The sequence below is a fragment of the Saccopteryx bilineata genome, chromosome 1 (assembly GCF_036850765.1).
Source record: "Saccopteryx bilineata isolate mSacBil1 chromosome 1, mSacBil1_pri_phased_curated, whole genome shotgun sequence".
NCBI lineage: Eukaryota > Metazoa > Chordata > Mammalia > Chiroptera > Emballonuridae > Saccopteryx > Saccopteryx bilineata.
Window position 1 is genome coordinate 89,496,465 of NC_089490.1, and position 16,938 is coordinate 89,513,402.

Sequence of the window (16,938 nt, forward strand, 5' to 3'; positions counted from 1 at the left end):
AATTATCAGTTGTTTGTATGTTTCCAGGAACAACTTGGGTGTAGGGCTGAGTTGGGGACTAGCGCAGGGTCTGACAGAGCGGCCTGAGGGAAGGTTTGCAGACAGATCCATCCAGGCTCCTGCGGGAAGCCTTCCCTGCCTTCTCTAGGAACACTACAGACTGGGGGACTCGGCATCAAGAGCAGCCATAACTTATAGGTACTTTTGTATGCAAGGGTGTTGCTTTGGTCTTGACAGGAGTGTCTCATTTAATCAACAGAGCAACAGTTCTGCAGTGGAAGTTGTTACCTGATTTCCCAGATGAGGAAACCAGAACACTAAGAAATTAAGTAAATTGCCTAGGATGTGAGTGACAGGCCCAGGCTCTGGATTCAGTCAGACGTGGGTCCTAATCCCAGGTCCATGCCTCACTCACTGTGTGACCTTGCCAGGTCATGTTCTCAGCCTGTCTCACCTATAAGAGGTCATGGGATTTCCTTCTTAGGGAGAGGATTAAATGGGAATCATGCACAGAAAAGCAGTGTGTAGCCTAGAGCAGTGGTCAGCAAACTCATTAGTCAACAGAGCCAAATATCAACAGTACAACGATTGAAATTTCTTTTGAGAGCCAAATTTTTTAAACTTAAACTATATAGGTAGATACATTGTTATTAACTTAATTAGGGTACTCCTAAGCTGGCCTTTGCTAAAAACGTCCTCAGTCTGATTGAGGTACGTTCGCTGAGGTCAACCCCTTCCAACTCTCCCATCAACACTCGTCTTGTATACTTGTTTCATCTATCTCCTTCTCCTTTTGTTCATCCTCTCTGTATGTCCAAACCATCTCAACATGCCTTTCTCAATCCTTGACACTACATCTTTCACTCCATAACACTCCCTAAAATTAACTTAATAAACTTTAAAGTTTTGGGTTTTTTTTGTATTTTTCTGAAGTTGGAAACGGGGAGACAGTCTGACAGACTCCTGCATGCGCCTGACCGGGATCCACCCGGCATGCCCACCAGGGGGCGATGCTCTGCCCATCCGGGGCGTCGCTCTGTCGCAACCAGAGCCATTCTAGCGCCTGAGGCAGAGGCCATAGAGCCATCCTCAGCGCCCAGGCTAACTTTGCTCCAATGGAGCCTTGGCTGTGGGAGGGGAAGAGAGAGACAGAGAGGAAGGGGGGGGTGTGGAGAAGCAGATGGGCATTTCTCCTGTGTGCCCTGGCCAGGAATCAAACCCAGGACTCCTGCATGCCAGGCTGATGCTCTACCACTGAGCCATCCAGCCAGGGCCTAAACTTTAAAGTTTTAAGTCTTAGTTAAATTATAGGTACGTTAAATAAAACTTGATATACTTAATAAAGATATTATTTATTGATAAAATTAAATTGTAAGGTATCCATAAAATTAAATCATGACAATGACTGACAAACACTAATGTGAACAATGGCCTTACATCTCCTTGGAAAGTTTGGGTAAGTCGGGTTTGTATGTTGTTTTTAATTTTAGACACTATTCTAGGTTCTCATCAATAAGAGAACTTCTCAATTTACTCTTTTTTTTATTTTTTAAAGATTTATTATTTTATTATTTTTTATTTATTTATTCATTTTTAGAGAGGAGAGAGACAGAGAGGGGGAGAGAGGAGAGAAGGGAGGAAGGAGCAGGAAGCATCAACTCCCATATATGCCTTGACCAGGCAAGCCCAGGGTTTCGAACCGGCAACCTCAGCATTTCCAGGTCGACGCTTTATCCACTGCGCCACCACAGGTCAGGCCCTCAATTTACTCTTGATAAGGTTCATGCTTGAAAATGATTGTTCGCATGAATATGTAGACCCGAATAAGGAAAGAACAGCAAATGCTAGTTTTTTCAGCTGATTATACGAGTCAGGAATACCATTCCAGGTGTTAAAAATCAAGATATCTTCCTTCTCCAGGTCTTTCAAAGCAGACCACTTGTGCTGTGAACTAAGTTTACATTTGTTTTTCTCTAATATTTCTTTATTTTTTTTTAATGGAGACAGACAGTCAGAGAGAGGGATAGATAGGGACAGACAGACAGGAACAGAGAGAGATGAGAAACATCAATTACCAGTTTTTTGTTGCGACACCTTAGTTGTTCATTGATTGCTTTCACATATGTGCCTTGACTGCGGGCCTTCAGCAGACGGAGCAACCCCTTGCTCGAGCCAGCGACCTTGGGTCCAAGCTGGTGAGCCTTGCTCAAACCAGATGAGCCTGTGCTCAAGCTGGTGACCTCGGGGTCTTGAACCTGGGTCTTCCGCATCCCAGTCCGACGCTTTATCCACTGCGTCACCGCCTGGTCAGGCTTTCTCCAATATTTCTTTATGCTTCAAGTAGGTACTTTTGTCACCCACGCGATTTGCGGACGTGACTAGCACTAACCACTGCACATGAGACTGCTGACTGACTGGCTCACTCAACTTGTTCATTAATCGCATGCCTTCCCCGTGCTGCGTCTCCCATTTGCTGGCCAACCTACGATACCCCCCCCCCCCCCCCCCCCCCCCCGCGCATACCTGCGCGCTGGCTTGTGGTATTTTGTGAAGAGCCGCACTCAAGGGGCCAAAGAGCCGCATGTGGCTCGCAAGCTGTGGTTTGCCAACCACTTGCCTAGAGTAAGGGCTTAAAAACGTCTGTTATTTCGGACAGGAAAAAGGAGAGAAGGCAAAGAACAGGCAATTTTCCCTCTTTATTTCGAGTACAGAAAATAAAGCTATCTTTTGGGTAGCTGCTCCAGTTTCGTCCAAAATAATTTATTTACCTGCCTTACAAAAAAATACGTTGGCAAGAGAAACATCAAAGTCCTGTAGGAGCAATCAAGATCTCCTTCCTTCTGGTGGCACCCCTGGGACCTTGTCAGAGTGGGGAATTGGCTGAGCCCCCCAAGCCCTGGGTAAGTCCAAGAGGAAAAGGACTGGAAGTGGAGGACTGTCCTGAGTCCTCCTTGCCATGGAGGCTGACCCAGCAGGCACCAAGGCACTTGAAGGCAAAGTGGGTCTCCACTCCTTGGGAGGGGCGAGGGCTGTGTCCTGGGAGGACAAGATAGGAGGGAGGGGACACTGAGGGCTGTTAGGGAGGAGCCACCAGTTCATTCAGTCTCTGAGGCAAGGCTCCTGGGCCGGGGCTGAGGGGGCACAGCTGTGGGAGTTGGGGTCCTGCCTACAGCCTCAGGGGTCCCTCCATCCTCTGTGGCCACCCCCAGGTCCACCTGCGTAGGCATGCTCAGAGAGACAGGGCTGGGGGAGGCCGGACCTGGGGAGGTCTGGCTGGGGGAGGCTGGTGAACGCCGGCTCTGGCGCCGGGCAGGTTGGGGTGGAATGGGGGGCAATGGGGGTGGCACTGTGGGGGCCCGGAGGCTGCTACCAACCAGACGGCGGGGCAGAGCCCGGGGGGTCACGGGGCTGCCAGAGCCAGGGGGCAGGGATGGAGCTGGAGGGGAGCAACGGGTGCTGGAGACCTGGGGGGGCGGCATGGTGGGCCGGGCTGGTGCTGGGCGCTTGGCTGTAGAGGAAGGAAAAGGGCAGTAAGGTGTCCATATGGCCTGTGGCAAACCCACCGAGCTCAATCCCATTTCAGGAGCTTGGCATCTGCTGTTCCTTCTGCTGAGAACTGTTTCCATGGCTGGCTCCTCATTACTCAGGCCTCCCTAGCTGTCTGTCCTCCCCCCCAGCTAGAGTATTTCCCCGCCCTGTCACATGTTCCAGTTCCACTTTCTTTACAGGACTCTGTCCTCTGAAATGATCTTGCCAGTTTTTATTTTGCTTTGGAATTACTTGTCTCCCCTACTAGAACATAAACTAAGTGTGGCCATCTTGTGTGCGGTTGGCTAGCGCAGTGCTGGATGAGGAGGTGTTCAGCATACTCCTGTTTAGAAATGCTACCTGTTCCCCTGACATGTGGGTCTTGCTCCCCTCTTCTCACAAGCCCACCAGAACTACCCCACCCCAGCTTGAAGATCCCACTGCACAGTTCTGATGCCCAGAGGCAGTTGGAGGGCTAGATGGGGCCAGGAGGTCCGGACTCTAGTCTTAGCTCTGCCTCTACCCACTGTGCGAATCATTTGCTCCTAGGGCCTCAGTTTCCTCATTGGTAAGATGGGATGAACGCCTCAACCTCCTAGGGCTGCTGTGAGGACCAGCTCAAGTGATGCAGTGACAGTCCCTCAACTTGTGCTCAAGTGAGCAAATATCTCACTTGCCCGCCATCCAGGAAAGGTGGCTAGTCGCCCACCTCCTGCAGGAAGGTTCCTGTGCCAGCCACCAGCTCCTACTGTCAAGAGGCTCCTGCAGCTGCTCCATCTAGCCCGGCTCTACACTGTATACCCAGGTGGAAAACTCTAGACCCTCCTGGGCTGGGTGGGGCCTCCCAACGGTCCTAGTCACCCGGGCAAAATCTTGTACCTGAACCCTTGGCTTTCTTACCTGCCTGGCTTTCGCCCAACTCAACAGGTGAGTGCACCAAAGGGTTCAGAAGAATCCCCCAGGTCTCTCCTCCCCCACTGCCCTTGGAAGACTGTCCTCCCTCTTCACTTTGTGACCTTGGGCTTTTTGAGGAACTGGACCCCACTGCCCCCCACGCTCAGGATAGCTGACCCTTATCAGGCATTTACTGTGTGAGCCAGGCAGCACCATTTAATTGTCCAAACAGTTCTACAAGGCAGGTGCGGTCATTGTCCATTGTCCATGCAGTCATTATGCAGAGGTGGGAGCTGAGGTGCAGAGAGGTGAAGTCACCTGCTCAAGGTCACAGAGCTGGACTTTGAACCCAGAGTGTTTGGCTGCTGACCTGGCTTTTAACCCCTGGATTCCTGGCCTTCCCGGCTGCCTGGAAACATGAGAAGATCTAGATTGCCCACCCCCACCCACCCTCTGTTGGCCAACTCACTCCTCCGAGCCATGTCCTCTGCTGGGGTGGCTGCCTCCGGGGAGCTCCTGCTGATCTTGGGGGAGGCCGGTCTGGGGGGCGCCTCAGACTCTGTCCTGTAAGAGAAGGAGAGGGTCAGGGAAAGGTTGACCATTTCTCAGATGTCTTCTGTAGTCTTGGGGAGACCTCCAGCCAACAGGCTGAGTTTGGGTCCTCCACCTGGTGGCCGGGCCTGGGATCTGTCCCCAGGTTGCCCCCTGCCCCCAAGACACTTCTGGCATTGGTCAGGGTTTGCATCCACCAAGACTCTGGCTGCTGTGACAGTGTCCGTGGTCCACTGCAGGGCAGGAAAGGAAGTTAGAGTGCAGGACCTCCCTTCTCAGCTTCCTTGTGACTTTAATGGGATGGCCCAGCCACTAGAAGCCAGAGTGGACAAGAAGCAGAGAAGGCTTCCTGCCTTCCTCCAGGTCTCTGCTCAGTTGGCTCCTCCTCAGGAGGCCTTTCCTGACCCATGTTGGAAGCAGTTCCCTCAGTCTCCTATCCTGCTCTATTCTCCTTTAAATCAGTGGTCCCCAACCCCCGGGCCATTTGGTACTGGTCTGCAGAGAAAGAATAAATAACTTACAAGAATAAATAACTTACATTATTTCCTTTTTATTTATATTAAGTCTGAACGATGTTTTATTTTTAAAAATGACCAGATTCCCTGTTACATCTGTCTAAGACTCACTCTTGACGCTTGTCTTGGTCATGTGATACATTTATCTGTCCCACCCTAAAGGCCGGTCCATGAAAATATTTTCTGACATTAAACCGGTCCGTGGCCCAAAAAAGGTTGGGGACCACTGCTTTAAATCACGCACCCCTGCTGATGTTCCCTTTTTTTTGGTGTACTTGTTGATTCTCTCTCCCTGCCCCTGGAATACAAGCTCTACGGCAGCATTTGTCTATCTTGCTCACCTGAGGAAATTCATGGTTTGGGCCCCAGCAGTCTGTGACTACTGAACAATACCTGCTTGGTATGGAGGCACCATGGTACACGCAGCCTTTCCAGATTTCAAGGATCAAAGGGAAGACTGAAAGGTATTTACAAATTCCAAAATGTTCAGCTCTAGTTCCCTACATCCTTGGGACCTGAAACAGCGCCCGGCACATAGTAGGTGCTCAGTGAATAGCCACACAACAAGCAAAGAAATACGTCAGATGCTGGGAGGAATTTTACCTCAGAGCTTCTACCTCACCCACTCCAAACTGGGAAACCTGGTATTTTGGGTGAAAATACAACAATTACATTTCCTAAAATGCTGCTGGAAGCCCTGAGAGATGGTGCCTCAGGCTGGGCACCCTAGGGTCAGGACAGGGGCCATTTGTATCTGTGAGTCCTTACCTTTCCTTGGTAGCCACTGAGGCTGGCGTAGGGGCTGGGGCTGGGGCAGCAGCTGGGGTGGGCACGGCAATGGTTGGAAGCTCCTCAGAGGTTGGCTTGTTGCTGACAGTGTCCTGGGGCGCAGGGGCTGGGAACAGGCCTGACACGTTGAAGTTGATGTCTGCAGGTAGAAGGGAGTGGGCCTTGGCTTTCAGAGTGTCTGCCAGCCCCCCTTCTCAGCCAGTGCCAGACCGCTTTCCCTTTTCCCTGACACTGGACCATGTTTTGCCTTCCCCTCCCACAGAAGCCTCACAACAATCCCTTAAAGCAGGCAGCAGCATCCCCATTTTACAGATGAGAAATTGAGCCTCAGAGTGGAGAAGCAATTTTATCCAGGCCTCATGGGGTGTGTAATGGGTGGCCAGGGACTGAAGCTAGTCTGGTGGGTACCAAGTTGGGCACAGAGGGCACAAAGGGGCATGTGTACATGGGTAGGAGTCTCACCTCCAGGGAAGAGGGTGTCTGCATTTTGTATCAGAGCCTCCACAACACCCACCACCTGGATGGATGACACTGAGGCTGCATCCAGCTGGGCCTGGTCCCTGGGACAAAAGGAAGTGACAGTGAGTTATCATTTAGCAAAGTCTAAGTGGCCCCAACAATCACTCAGTCACATCAAGTCCCTGTTCTTAAAAGCTCACAGACACCGTGGAGAGCAAACATGTCGCTCACACACGACAGGCATCAGCAGCTGGTCATGGCTCCTGTCCTCACAGTTCTTGGACCTAGGTAGCCTCTACCAAAGAACTGTATTCGGCAAATGGATGGTCTCCTTTTGCCATCCATAGCCAGGTGAATGACGACCCTTCACAGATGACAGCACTTTACAGTTTATAAGGCTTTTCTCCTTTTGTTATCTCACTTAATTCCCAAAGTAAAAATCCTCAGACCTTGAATAATTTCTAATTTACAGACAAGGAAATGGAGGTTGAGAGAGTGACTTCCTAAGGCCGTCTCTGGTGGAGGTGGGGCTAGAACCAGATCTTGGGTAGCCAGCCTACCAAGCAGCCCACAGCTACCATTACTCAGAGTGCTCCAAAGCCCTCAGGGGTCCAGGATCCCTTCGGGCTGTCCTTCAGCCTTGAGAATATGAGCTGCGCAACTCATTCTAAGGATGAGGAAACCGAGGCCCAGGAGAAAGACAACAGAGTTGGGGTGGGAACTGCCACCTTTCCCCCACCCATGCTCCTCACCCTTCTTTCTCAGGGGGCCACAGCAGGTTGGGCCCCAGGACGATGGCGATGTTGCTGGGTGTCATCTTGTTCACCTCCTGCTCCTCGGCCAGACGTGCCAGGAACTTCATTAGGTACCTGGGAAGGCGGGAGGTGGGCTTGGCTAGGGGCACAGCATCAGGCCACAGACATCCATCAGCAGCCCCCAGACCAGAGACTTTCCTAGGCTGGGTTTTCCAAAGTGTGGCAGAGACAGTACATGGGCTAGTTTTAAAAATTGTACTAAATTAGCCTGACCAGGCGGTGGTACAGTGGATAGAGCGTCAGACTGGAATGCAGAGGACCCAGGTTTGAGACCCCGAGGTCGCCAGCTTGAGCGCAGGCTCATCTGGTTTGAGCAAAAAGCCCACCAAGCTTGAACCCAAGGTCGCTGGCTCCAGCAAGGGGTTACTCGGTCTGCTGAAGGCCCGCAGTCAAGGCACATATGAGAAAGCAATCAATGAACAACTAAGGTGTTGCAACGTGCAATGAAAAACTAATGATTGATGCTTCTCATCTCTCTCCGTTCCTGTCTGTCTGTCCCTGTCTATCCCTCTTTCTGACTCACTCTCTGTCTCTGTCAAAAAAATAAAAATAAATAAATAAAATTAAATAAATAAATAAATAATCGTAAAAAAAAAATTGTACTAAATTAGCTGACTTATTGAGCGCCACCTCTGTATCAGGCACTGAGCTAAGTTTACAGGGTAGGGATTTTTTTTTTTTAAGATTTTATTTATTGATTTTTAGAGAGGAGAGAGACAAAGAGAAATGGGGTAGCGGGGGGGGGGGGGGGAGAGGCATCAACTCATAGTAGTTGCTTCCCATATGTGCCTGGAGTGGCAAGGCCAGGGTTTTGAACTGGTGACCTTAGCGTTCCAGGTTGAATGCTCTACCCACTGCACCACCACAGTTCAGGTGGGAGGGACTGTTAATGCTCTGCATTTTCCAGCCTAGGTACAGAGAGGCCAATTTACCTGCTTGGGACCATGCAATGACAGAGGTGGGATTTGAAACCAGGTGGTGTAACTTCTTTTTTTTAGACTTTATTCATTTTAGAGAGGAGAGAGAGGGGGACAGAGACAGAGAGTGAGAGAGAGAGAAGGGAGGAAGGAGCAGGAAGCCTCAATTCCCATATGTGCCCTGACCAGGTAAGCCCTGAATTTTGAATCGGTGACCTCAATGTTCCAGGCTTTATCCACCACACCATAGTGTAGTCAGGCTGATAGTGTAGCTTTAAAGGTTCAAGATACATGTTTAATTCAATGTCTAGTAAAAATATGACTAGTGCCCTGGCTGGATAGCTTGGTTGATTAGAGCCTTGTCTGGGTTTGTGCAGAGGTTTCCGGTTTAATCACCAGTCAGGGCATATTCAGGAACAGATCGATGTTCCTGTCTCTTTCTCCCTTTCTCTCTAGTCAATAAATAAATATTTAAAAGAAAAAAACCCATGACTAGTACAATGCTTGTTTTGGCAGCACATATATGAAAATTTGAACGACACAGATTAGCATGGCCCCTGTGCAAAGACAACATGCAAATTTTGAAGTGTTCCATATTTTAAAAATATAATTTAAAAATATATGACCAGTACACCTAAGACATACATCTGAAATATTGCTTAGGACAAGGAGGCAGGACTGAAACCCAGGCCCCAGAATCTCAGCAGGGCCTGGCTCCGGGGAGGCCTGGGCCAGCGTGGGGCTCACCTGAGGTTACCGAGGTTCTCCTGGGGCAGGCGACTGCATACCTCTTGGAGGGCCTCCAGCCGGGCTCCGGGCTCCTTAAGGCTGGGGAGGGGGACAGACCTGGTGAACCAGCTGAGGGTAGCACCACTACAGCTTCCTCTCCCCCAGGACCCCTACACCCAACCTCACCTGGCTGCCCTCATCCAGTCGTCATAGAGGTCAAAGGTCATGAGGGGCTCCGGCAGCTCCCGCAGGTAGGACTTGAGGGCTCCTGAAGTGGTGGTGTAAGCTCAGTCACAGCCAAGCCTCCACCTTCACCCCAGTACCCAGCTCTCTCCATCTGTTAGGATTCGTTAGGCCCTGTTCACACTAACACATCTAGGTCTATCCTTTCTTGGGCCATGGGCCCTTTAAACAGAATAAAGACTAGTGGTCTTTCTCAGAAAAGCATACGTACATTTCAGGAGAGTCAACACAAACCCTACTTTAAGGACCCCTATGTCTCCTCAGCAGATTACCAGGCCTTGAACCAAACTATTATGGGATCATTCAGGTATCTGGTGAAGGGATTTGGAGGATGCCCCACCCAGGGCTCCTTGTAGTGGGTACCTGCCATGGCGTGGGGATCAGAGCAGAACTCCTGCAGGCTGCGTGGGTCCGAGGCCATTGTCTGCTTGAGGCGCTTCAGCACTGAGGCCCCAGCAGCGAGGCGGAAGAGGCCCTGGGGTGTGAGAAGGACCAGGTGGGGTCATGGAGGGGTGGCTGGGACAGGACACCCTGGTCGGGCTACCCTGCCTCACTCCTGGCTTGAGGTAGGTGGCTGGCTGCACCCCCACTCTGGCAGACAGAGTGGGCACCAGTGCCCATGGATCCTCTCAACTCATCAAGTCTTGGATTCTGGGCAAAGGGGGAAGTCTGGGAGGGGTTGGGAAGAGCAGGAAAAGAAGCATCTGGTTAGGAGTAGAAGGGAGAAAGGGGGCCCTGAAGGATTGTGGGAGCCTCAGTCTTTTGAGTAGTTTTGCCTCCTAAGGGTCTGTCCTCAAGAAAGGAGCCAATGGACTAGCAACACTGAGGCACAAAGCACGGATGAGGGCAGTGTGCGGCAGTGACTGCACCCCAGTCCCTGACTTCATCGGCACCTTCTCATGGGCCACTGAGCATGTCTACCTCTTGACCTCCATCTCCCCTTGTGAAAGGAGCAACAGGGCTCCCTCCAAAGGTTACTGGGATAATTCAATGGACAATTAAATTCCTCAATGCAAAGGGCTTACAGCACAAGCGCCTGGCCCACGGGAACATCACCAAGTGGAGGTGGTAGCACTGCAGCAACACGAGGCTGTGCCTTCTCCTGGGACTAGTGCTTGAAGGGTGGGATTACGGGAACAGTACAGGCAGCATGGGGGAAGTCTGGGACGACTGAGGGCCCCAGTGCTCCCACCCCACCTGCCCCAGTGGGTCCCACCTCTTCCTTCACGCCCTCAGAGAGCAACATCAGGACACAGGCTTCAATGGGCAGGGCAATGTCCCGGCCCAGCTCTTGCAGGTGAGCTCCCAGTGACACCCCATACACCCTGGAGAAGGGGGCGGCCGTCATCGAGGGGGAGGGGTCTGCAGGGATGAGACAGATCAGTGGCCCAGGTTCCTCCCACTTGTGGAAAGCCAGGGGCACCCCCCAAGATATCCTCAAATGACTATTGCTTTGGCTAACAGTACCACCCCCACCTGACCATCCATGCCACACATCCTGAAATCATCCAACACATCTCTCAAATCTGATCACTTCCACTGCTTCCACCCCAGTCCAGGCCACCACCTCTTCCCTTCTGCCTCCTAACAGGTCTCCTGGCTCCAGTTCTGTCCCTGCTCCCATTCCATCCTCCATGCAGCAGCCAGCACAATCTTTCTACCACAAATCTAATCGAGCCCTCCCCTGCTCAGAACTCATGTGTGGCTCCCTATTGCCTTTCAGGATAGAGTTCAAGCTTCTTAACATGCCTAAGCATGTGGGGGTCAGGAGTGTGGGGTCATGGCCCATCTGTGTCCCCACCTGCTTGGCCGTGGTTCTCCTTCAGCTCAGCCAGGGCTGTGTCCAGTGAGCTCAGAGACTTGCGATGGTAATCAGCCTGAATCTCCATGAGCTGTGAGGGTAAAGGGGCACCCCAGGGGAAATCAGGGTACTGAGCCTCCCTCCAGGTCTGTAAGAGCAGATCCTTCCCTCCCACCATCTCACAGAGACCCCCTGGCTCTGGTGTCTACCCCTGAGCTCTGGATGGCTGGAGACCAGTCTTGGACTCACGTTTATAAAATAGTTGGCATATGTGTCCTCCTTGGTGGCAAAGTGGTACAGGTCGGCCAAATACTCATCCTTGGGGACAGAGAGGGGAGGGCTTATATCAGCAAGGCTAGGGTCCAGAGGGTAAGCTGAGGCTCAGAGGAGTTAGTAACTGGCGCAAACTGTATGCCAGTTCTTCTCTCTCTGCCAAGGTTTGTACTTGGGGACAGCTCACTGGAAACCCCTTGAACTTCTGAGGAGCTTTTACAGCTTCTAGTCCTCACCGCCATCTCCCTACACTCTTAGCACAGTGCCTTGTGTCATGCACCATTCATTCATTAACTCGCCTAGCAAACACTCCAAGACCCAGCGAGCCCCAACTCTGCTGCTTCCTACTTATGTGGCCCTGACAAGTCTCATCACCTCTATGAGCTTGTTTCCTTATCTGTGAAATGAGGACAATGCCTACCCTTGCCACCCCCACACATCCAGGTAACCCCGAGTGCCCCCTCACCTTGCACTGCTCCACTTTCCTCTTCAGCTCCTCCTCCTCTTCCTTCAGCGTCTCCACTTTGTTGGCTGTGGTGGTATGGCTGTAATTGCCTGGGCCGCCACCTAGGCTGTGACCGCTGCCTGAGTTCTTAGCTGCCTGGCTGAGCCTGGGGATGATTATAAGGTGGGCTCGTCACTGTCCCCATTGCATGTCCGGAGCCAAGTGTCCTCTCCAGATGCCTAACCACACAGGATTCCGGGATTTATAGCTGCAAATCCTAGAGCTCCACTGGGCCTGGGCTGTGAGTGCTTGGGGGCGCCACCTGGTGGTAGACTTGGTGGTCACAACCCACTCCAGAGTACAGGGTTGCAGTCTGCCATCAGGGATCTTGGAGGATTATTTAGGGTTATCTTAGGCTGTGAGGTCACCCCTAGCTGGCACGAGCAGGTACACACACACATGCACAGAGACACCTTCACATGTAACATAACCATGTGCATTCCTAAGGGCCAGATGTGTGTACAAGTACACACTCTGTACCCAGTGGGCCCTGCAGTGTCCTATTGTAGGAAGGGCCTTGAAGCTATGCGGCCACCCCTATGGGCTGATCTAGGTATGGACCCCACCCCGATGCTGTGGTTCCCACCTGCTCTTGAGGGTATTCCAGTCGGATACCAGCTTCTGCAGGCTTTTCTTGTGCTTGAGGATGGCTGGCAGCTCCTCCTAGGGGCAGGCATGGGAGGGAGGGGATGAGTGGGCTGGGGAGCTGGGGGTTAGAGACTGGGGAAGCTGGGGGTAGGGTAAGGTCACCTCGCTCAGCCTGCTGAGCGGCTGCAGGACATCCTTCTCCAAGGTCATCTCAAACTCAGCTAGGATGCGAGCCAGCTGGTTCTGAATGGCACAGCTCATCTCCAAGGCCTTCCTGTGGACATAGCACCCAGTGGACCCAGGCTCCTACAGCCCAGCCCCTTGCCTTGATTTGGAAGCTGGGGCTTCCTCTCTCCCCACCACCTCCTGCCCCTTCTATCTGTCCTTCATCCTCACTGAGCCCGACACCCTCCCAGGCCTGGCTGCCCTCACTGACCTGGACCCTGTCCCCAGCCCAGACACTGCCCCCAGCCTGCCTGGTCATCTTTCCAGTGTGGCTGCCCTCCCTGGCCTGTACCCCCTCTGACCCCAGATCCCTCCTTGGCCTCTCCAGATGAAGGCTAAGGCCCCTGTCTGTGCTCACCCCATGCTGGAATCAGGGTCCAGCTCCTTGAAGCTCTCAGCCATCGTGGTGGACAGAGCCATGAGGGGAAGTTTTTTCTGCAGGGAAGGCAGGGCCAGCTGTGAGCTTAAGTGCCTGTGCTTGCCTGCTGGGCCTCCCTTCACCTGCTCATGATGTGTCTCTTGGGGGCAGAACCCCACCAAGGCACTGGGCATGAACAGGGGAGGGAACCCAGGAGGGTCACAGTCACGGGTGAGAGTGGAAGTAGGATAATGACAAGGCATGGTAAGGGTGACCTTTCCTTGAGACCATGTAAAAGCTCTGACCATGTTGGGGGCCCTTGCTGCTGCCCCCCCAACAGGGCACCTGGAACCCAAGATGTCCTTTTCCTGCTCCCAAAAACCACTTTACTGGGGTGGAAGGAATGATCAAATCCCAATACAGACTAGAAACCTAAGAACAAAGGGGCATGGAGTGTGCCAAGGTCACACAGCTGGAGGAAGACTGGAGGAGCTGGGAATCAGAGTGGCCTCTCCCCAGGCCCAGGGCGCATGTGTCTGATACAGCGGCTGTGAGTCTCAAACCTTCCAGGGCACCTATAGCTCCTTTCCCCCAGAGGTCTGGCCACACTGAATTGTTGACTGGTTCCAAAACATGCCCGACCCATTCCCACCTAGAGTTACAGAGAGCACCAGCTTTGGTCAGATGGGTCTCGCTTCAAATCTGCCACTTACTAGCTTGTGTGACACTGAGTGAGTCACTCTACCTCTCTTAAGTCTCTCTTTCCTCAGCTGTACCAGTGCTAAAGAAGGCAGCCGCCTCCCCACATTGCTGTCAGCACTGAGTGGGGCAACGCAGTGTGACACATCTTAGCAACAGACTAACAGTCTGTAAGTGCTGATTGTTGATTAATACCAGTGAGTAGCATTCAAAATCCGGCTCAAATGCCAATTCCTTCAAGAAGCCCTCAGAGACCACCCTAGTTGAGAGGGCCAACTCTATTCTAAGGGCTGATTGGACAGAGATGTTCAGGTGCAGTCAGAGGACTGGCCTTAGCTCAGATGATTGGTGCAGAAGGGGGCGGGAACAAGAACAGGATGGGGAAGACATAGGGCCTCATGCGTGGGGTGCCGGAGGGCCCTGGGGCAGAGCAGTGTTCATCCCCTTGGGGCCAGAGGCTCAGACTGGCAGGGAGAAGAACCCAGCCCACCCTCATTCCCTTACTCCCCCATTAGACAGAGGTGTCCTGGCCAGGCCCACTCCACCCTAGGACCCCCACTCACCACCCGCTTATCCATATCTGCCCCGCTTTGGCCCTGCAAACAGGCTTGCAGTCGCTTATGGACATTTTGGGCTGCTCGCTTGGCTGGCTCCAGCCGCTGCTCCACCTGAGAGGGGACATGGGGAGGGGTAGTTATGGATCCTGGAAGGTTGTTGTCCCCCCTCCCCACTGCTTTGTTTTTCCCCAGAGCAGGAACCACCTATGTCTTCCCTCTTCCTGGGGACCCAATGGCCAACAGCCTGGGGAATGACTCAACTGAGGCCCCCAACTGGCATTTCCACCCGGCCCTCTGTTGACAGCCTGCATAGACCTGCCTTGCCACCAGCAGCTGGCCCAGGCATGTACCTGCTGGAGGTCCTCACCCAGGAACTCGGCAGTCTCTGGGGTGCTGCGGGGGGGGGGGGGGAGTGAGGGGAGAAGAGAGAGAGTTTCTGCTGAGTTGGCCCAGGTTAGGAAACCCCTTGCCGCCCCCCAACTCCAACAGGGCACCTGAACCCCAGGTGCTTCCAGTACCCCTCCCAGTTGGGGCCCGCCCTGGGTGGCCTGCCTGCCTCATCCCAGTCTGAGCACATTCCATGGGGATGGCAATAGGATACATGGCTTTTCCTCCTCCACCCAGAGCTGAGTTCCGAGAGGGTGGATACAACCAAAGGAGAGACTGGGGGAGTCACCTCAGGGCCTAGCCTCTCTTTTCTGTCGACCTGAAGAGAGGAGGCCTGGGCTGGCCCCAAGAACGGGAAGTGTGTGAGCTCAGACTCTGGGGCTGTCAGTCACACAGGACTCTGGACTGTAGTGGGGGCAGGCCCTGGGCCCCTTTCCTGGGACACATGTAGACACAAGTCCAGAGAAAGGTAGTCTGACTGCCCAGGCCCACACAGTGTGAGACTAGAACCAGGTCTCTGGATACCGGTTCACTCTCCCTTGGGCCCAGAGATGGGAAACACCCAAAGCAGGGGGAAGAGGAGAGAAGACAGGCTCCCGGAGCTCCCCAAACTTCCGGCCTCCTCCACCAGCTCAAGCCCTGGGGGTGGGAACAGGGAGGCCTGAGGATGTTTCCACCTGGGGATGGGAAAGCAGAAGCAAGACACAGAAGCAGGCCTCGGAGCTGGGGGAAGAGGGGCACACAGCCGGAAGGTAACAGGCCCCTCCCACCACGCCAGGACCCAGTCTCCTCCCCTCCCCCAAAGTCTGGGGCCCCGACTGCCCCTCCTCCAAGACAACCAGAAATGGTTAACTGTCCCCATTGTACAGAAGGGACAAGTGAGGCGAGGAAGGAGCGTTCACTCTGAGGCCTATGAAGGCAGAGAAGATTCAGAATCCTTGATGCTACCTGCACCCCCTCTTATCAGGGGTGGGGGTGCCCCTTCACCCAAAAGCCAGCGCTTTTCCCTCTATTTCTGGCTGGAAGATTCAGAAGGGAGGAAGAGTGGCAGTACTCTGGTTAGTCAGGGGGTCGCTGTCTAGCTATCGCCAGCCTGCCCCACTCCACCTTCCCTCGGGTCATGCAGGGGTGAGCGTGGGGCTCGAAGGGACGGGGTGGACACTCACCGTCCCAAGCTGCCCGTGTGGGCCAGCTGCCGCATGCGATGCAACTGCCTCTTCATCATCTTGGGGGCGAGCTGGCGGTTGCGGGGTCACGGTGGGGCTCGAGGGCCGGTAGCCCCCGGCCCAGCCTGCCTTTGCCCGCAGCTCTCTCGCCGGGGTTGGGTGGGCGGCGCTCTCCGCTTCCTGGGCCAGCGCACTCCCGCTCGCGCTCGCTCCCGCCTCCCCGCTCCCGGCTCCGCCCCCGGCCCCCAGGTCACTCCTTTCTCCAAGTTTGGGTTCTCGCTCTCTTGGTCTTCCGGGCTCCCCACGGCCCCTGGCCGTCCTGGAGAGTGTAGTTCGGTTGGCCGCCTGGCCATCCACAGGTAGTGTACGCAGCTCCTCCCCGGCCGCGGGAAGCAGGTAAGCCCGCTCCTGCCACAGTGCCTGCCCCAGGTTCCTGCTCCACCCACCGGCCTGCCCGCCGTGGGTATAAATAACCTTTACACCCCTCTCAAAGGGGAAAGAGGGTTCCATGCTTAGGAGACAAAAGCCAAGGAAAGGCCTAACCCATACTGGCACCATCCAAAGGATGCTGCCCTGGACTCCCTAAAGGCTCTCCTGGCCTGCTACCCTGCTTGATGATTGGCTGGGGTCTTTGGTTTCCGGGGGCCACCCTGCTGCTGTCTGCCCTTGGACAAGTCCCTGAAACTTATGACTTGTTCTAATGGCCTGATGGGCCAGCTGTCCTCACCCTGTCTGACCAAGAGTAGATGGGATACCTCTGCCCACTCCTCCAGCATCCATGCTCCCCCTCCTTTCAAGGAGGGTGTCCACCACCCTGCAGCTCCAGCAAACACTCCCAGATGACACCCTGCTCTCCCCCAGCCCCAGCACCGAGTTTTTCTCCATCTGTAAAGCCCCTTTTGGCAAACTTCCTCAGTCCCTGCCCTTCCTTTCTGTAA

General features: G+C 53.6%; 1 protein-coding gene and 1 pseudogene across 2 annotated transcripts; one reads left to right on the forward strand and one right to left on the reverse strand.

The window, feature by feature from the left end:
* Positions 1-2,677: 2,677 nt before the first annotated feature.
* On the reverse strand, positions 2,678-16,381 carry SH3BP1 (SH3 domain binding protein 1). Of its 2 annotated transcripts, none has more exons than XM_066258679.1 (18): positions 16,001-16,381; positions 14,798-14,840; positions 14,454-14,558; positions 13,192-13,268; positions 12,771-12,882; positions 12,607-12,683; positions 11,982-12,126; positions 11,492-11,560; positions 11,243-11,333; positions 10,658-10,803; positions 9,805-9,916; positions 9,385-9,466; positions 9,217-9,297; positions 7,490-7,606; positions 6,741-6,838; positions 6,258-6,417; positions 4,892-4,986; positions 2,678-3,508 (listed from the first exon to the last, which is right to left on the reverse strand). In XM_066258679.1, exons 1-18 carry the CDS (start codon positions 16,057-16,059, stop codon positions 3,096-3,098), a joined length of 2,082 nt encoding a protein of 693 aa, XP_066114776.1. In that variant the 5' UTR covers positions 16,060-16,381; the 3' UTR covers positions 2,678-3,095. The 2 variants fall into 2 exon arrangements, with proteins under 2 accessions (XP_066114776.1, XP_066114786.1); XM_066258689.1 differs by having other exon boundaries at positions 14,767-14,840; positions 16,001-16,058.
* LOC136321715 (U6 spliceosomal RNA) lies at positions 8,970-9,070 on the forward strand (annotated as a pseudogene).
* Positions 16,382-16,938: the final 557 nt, after the last annotated feature.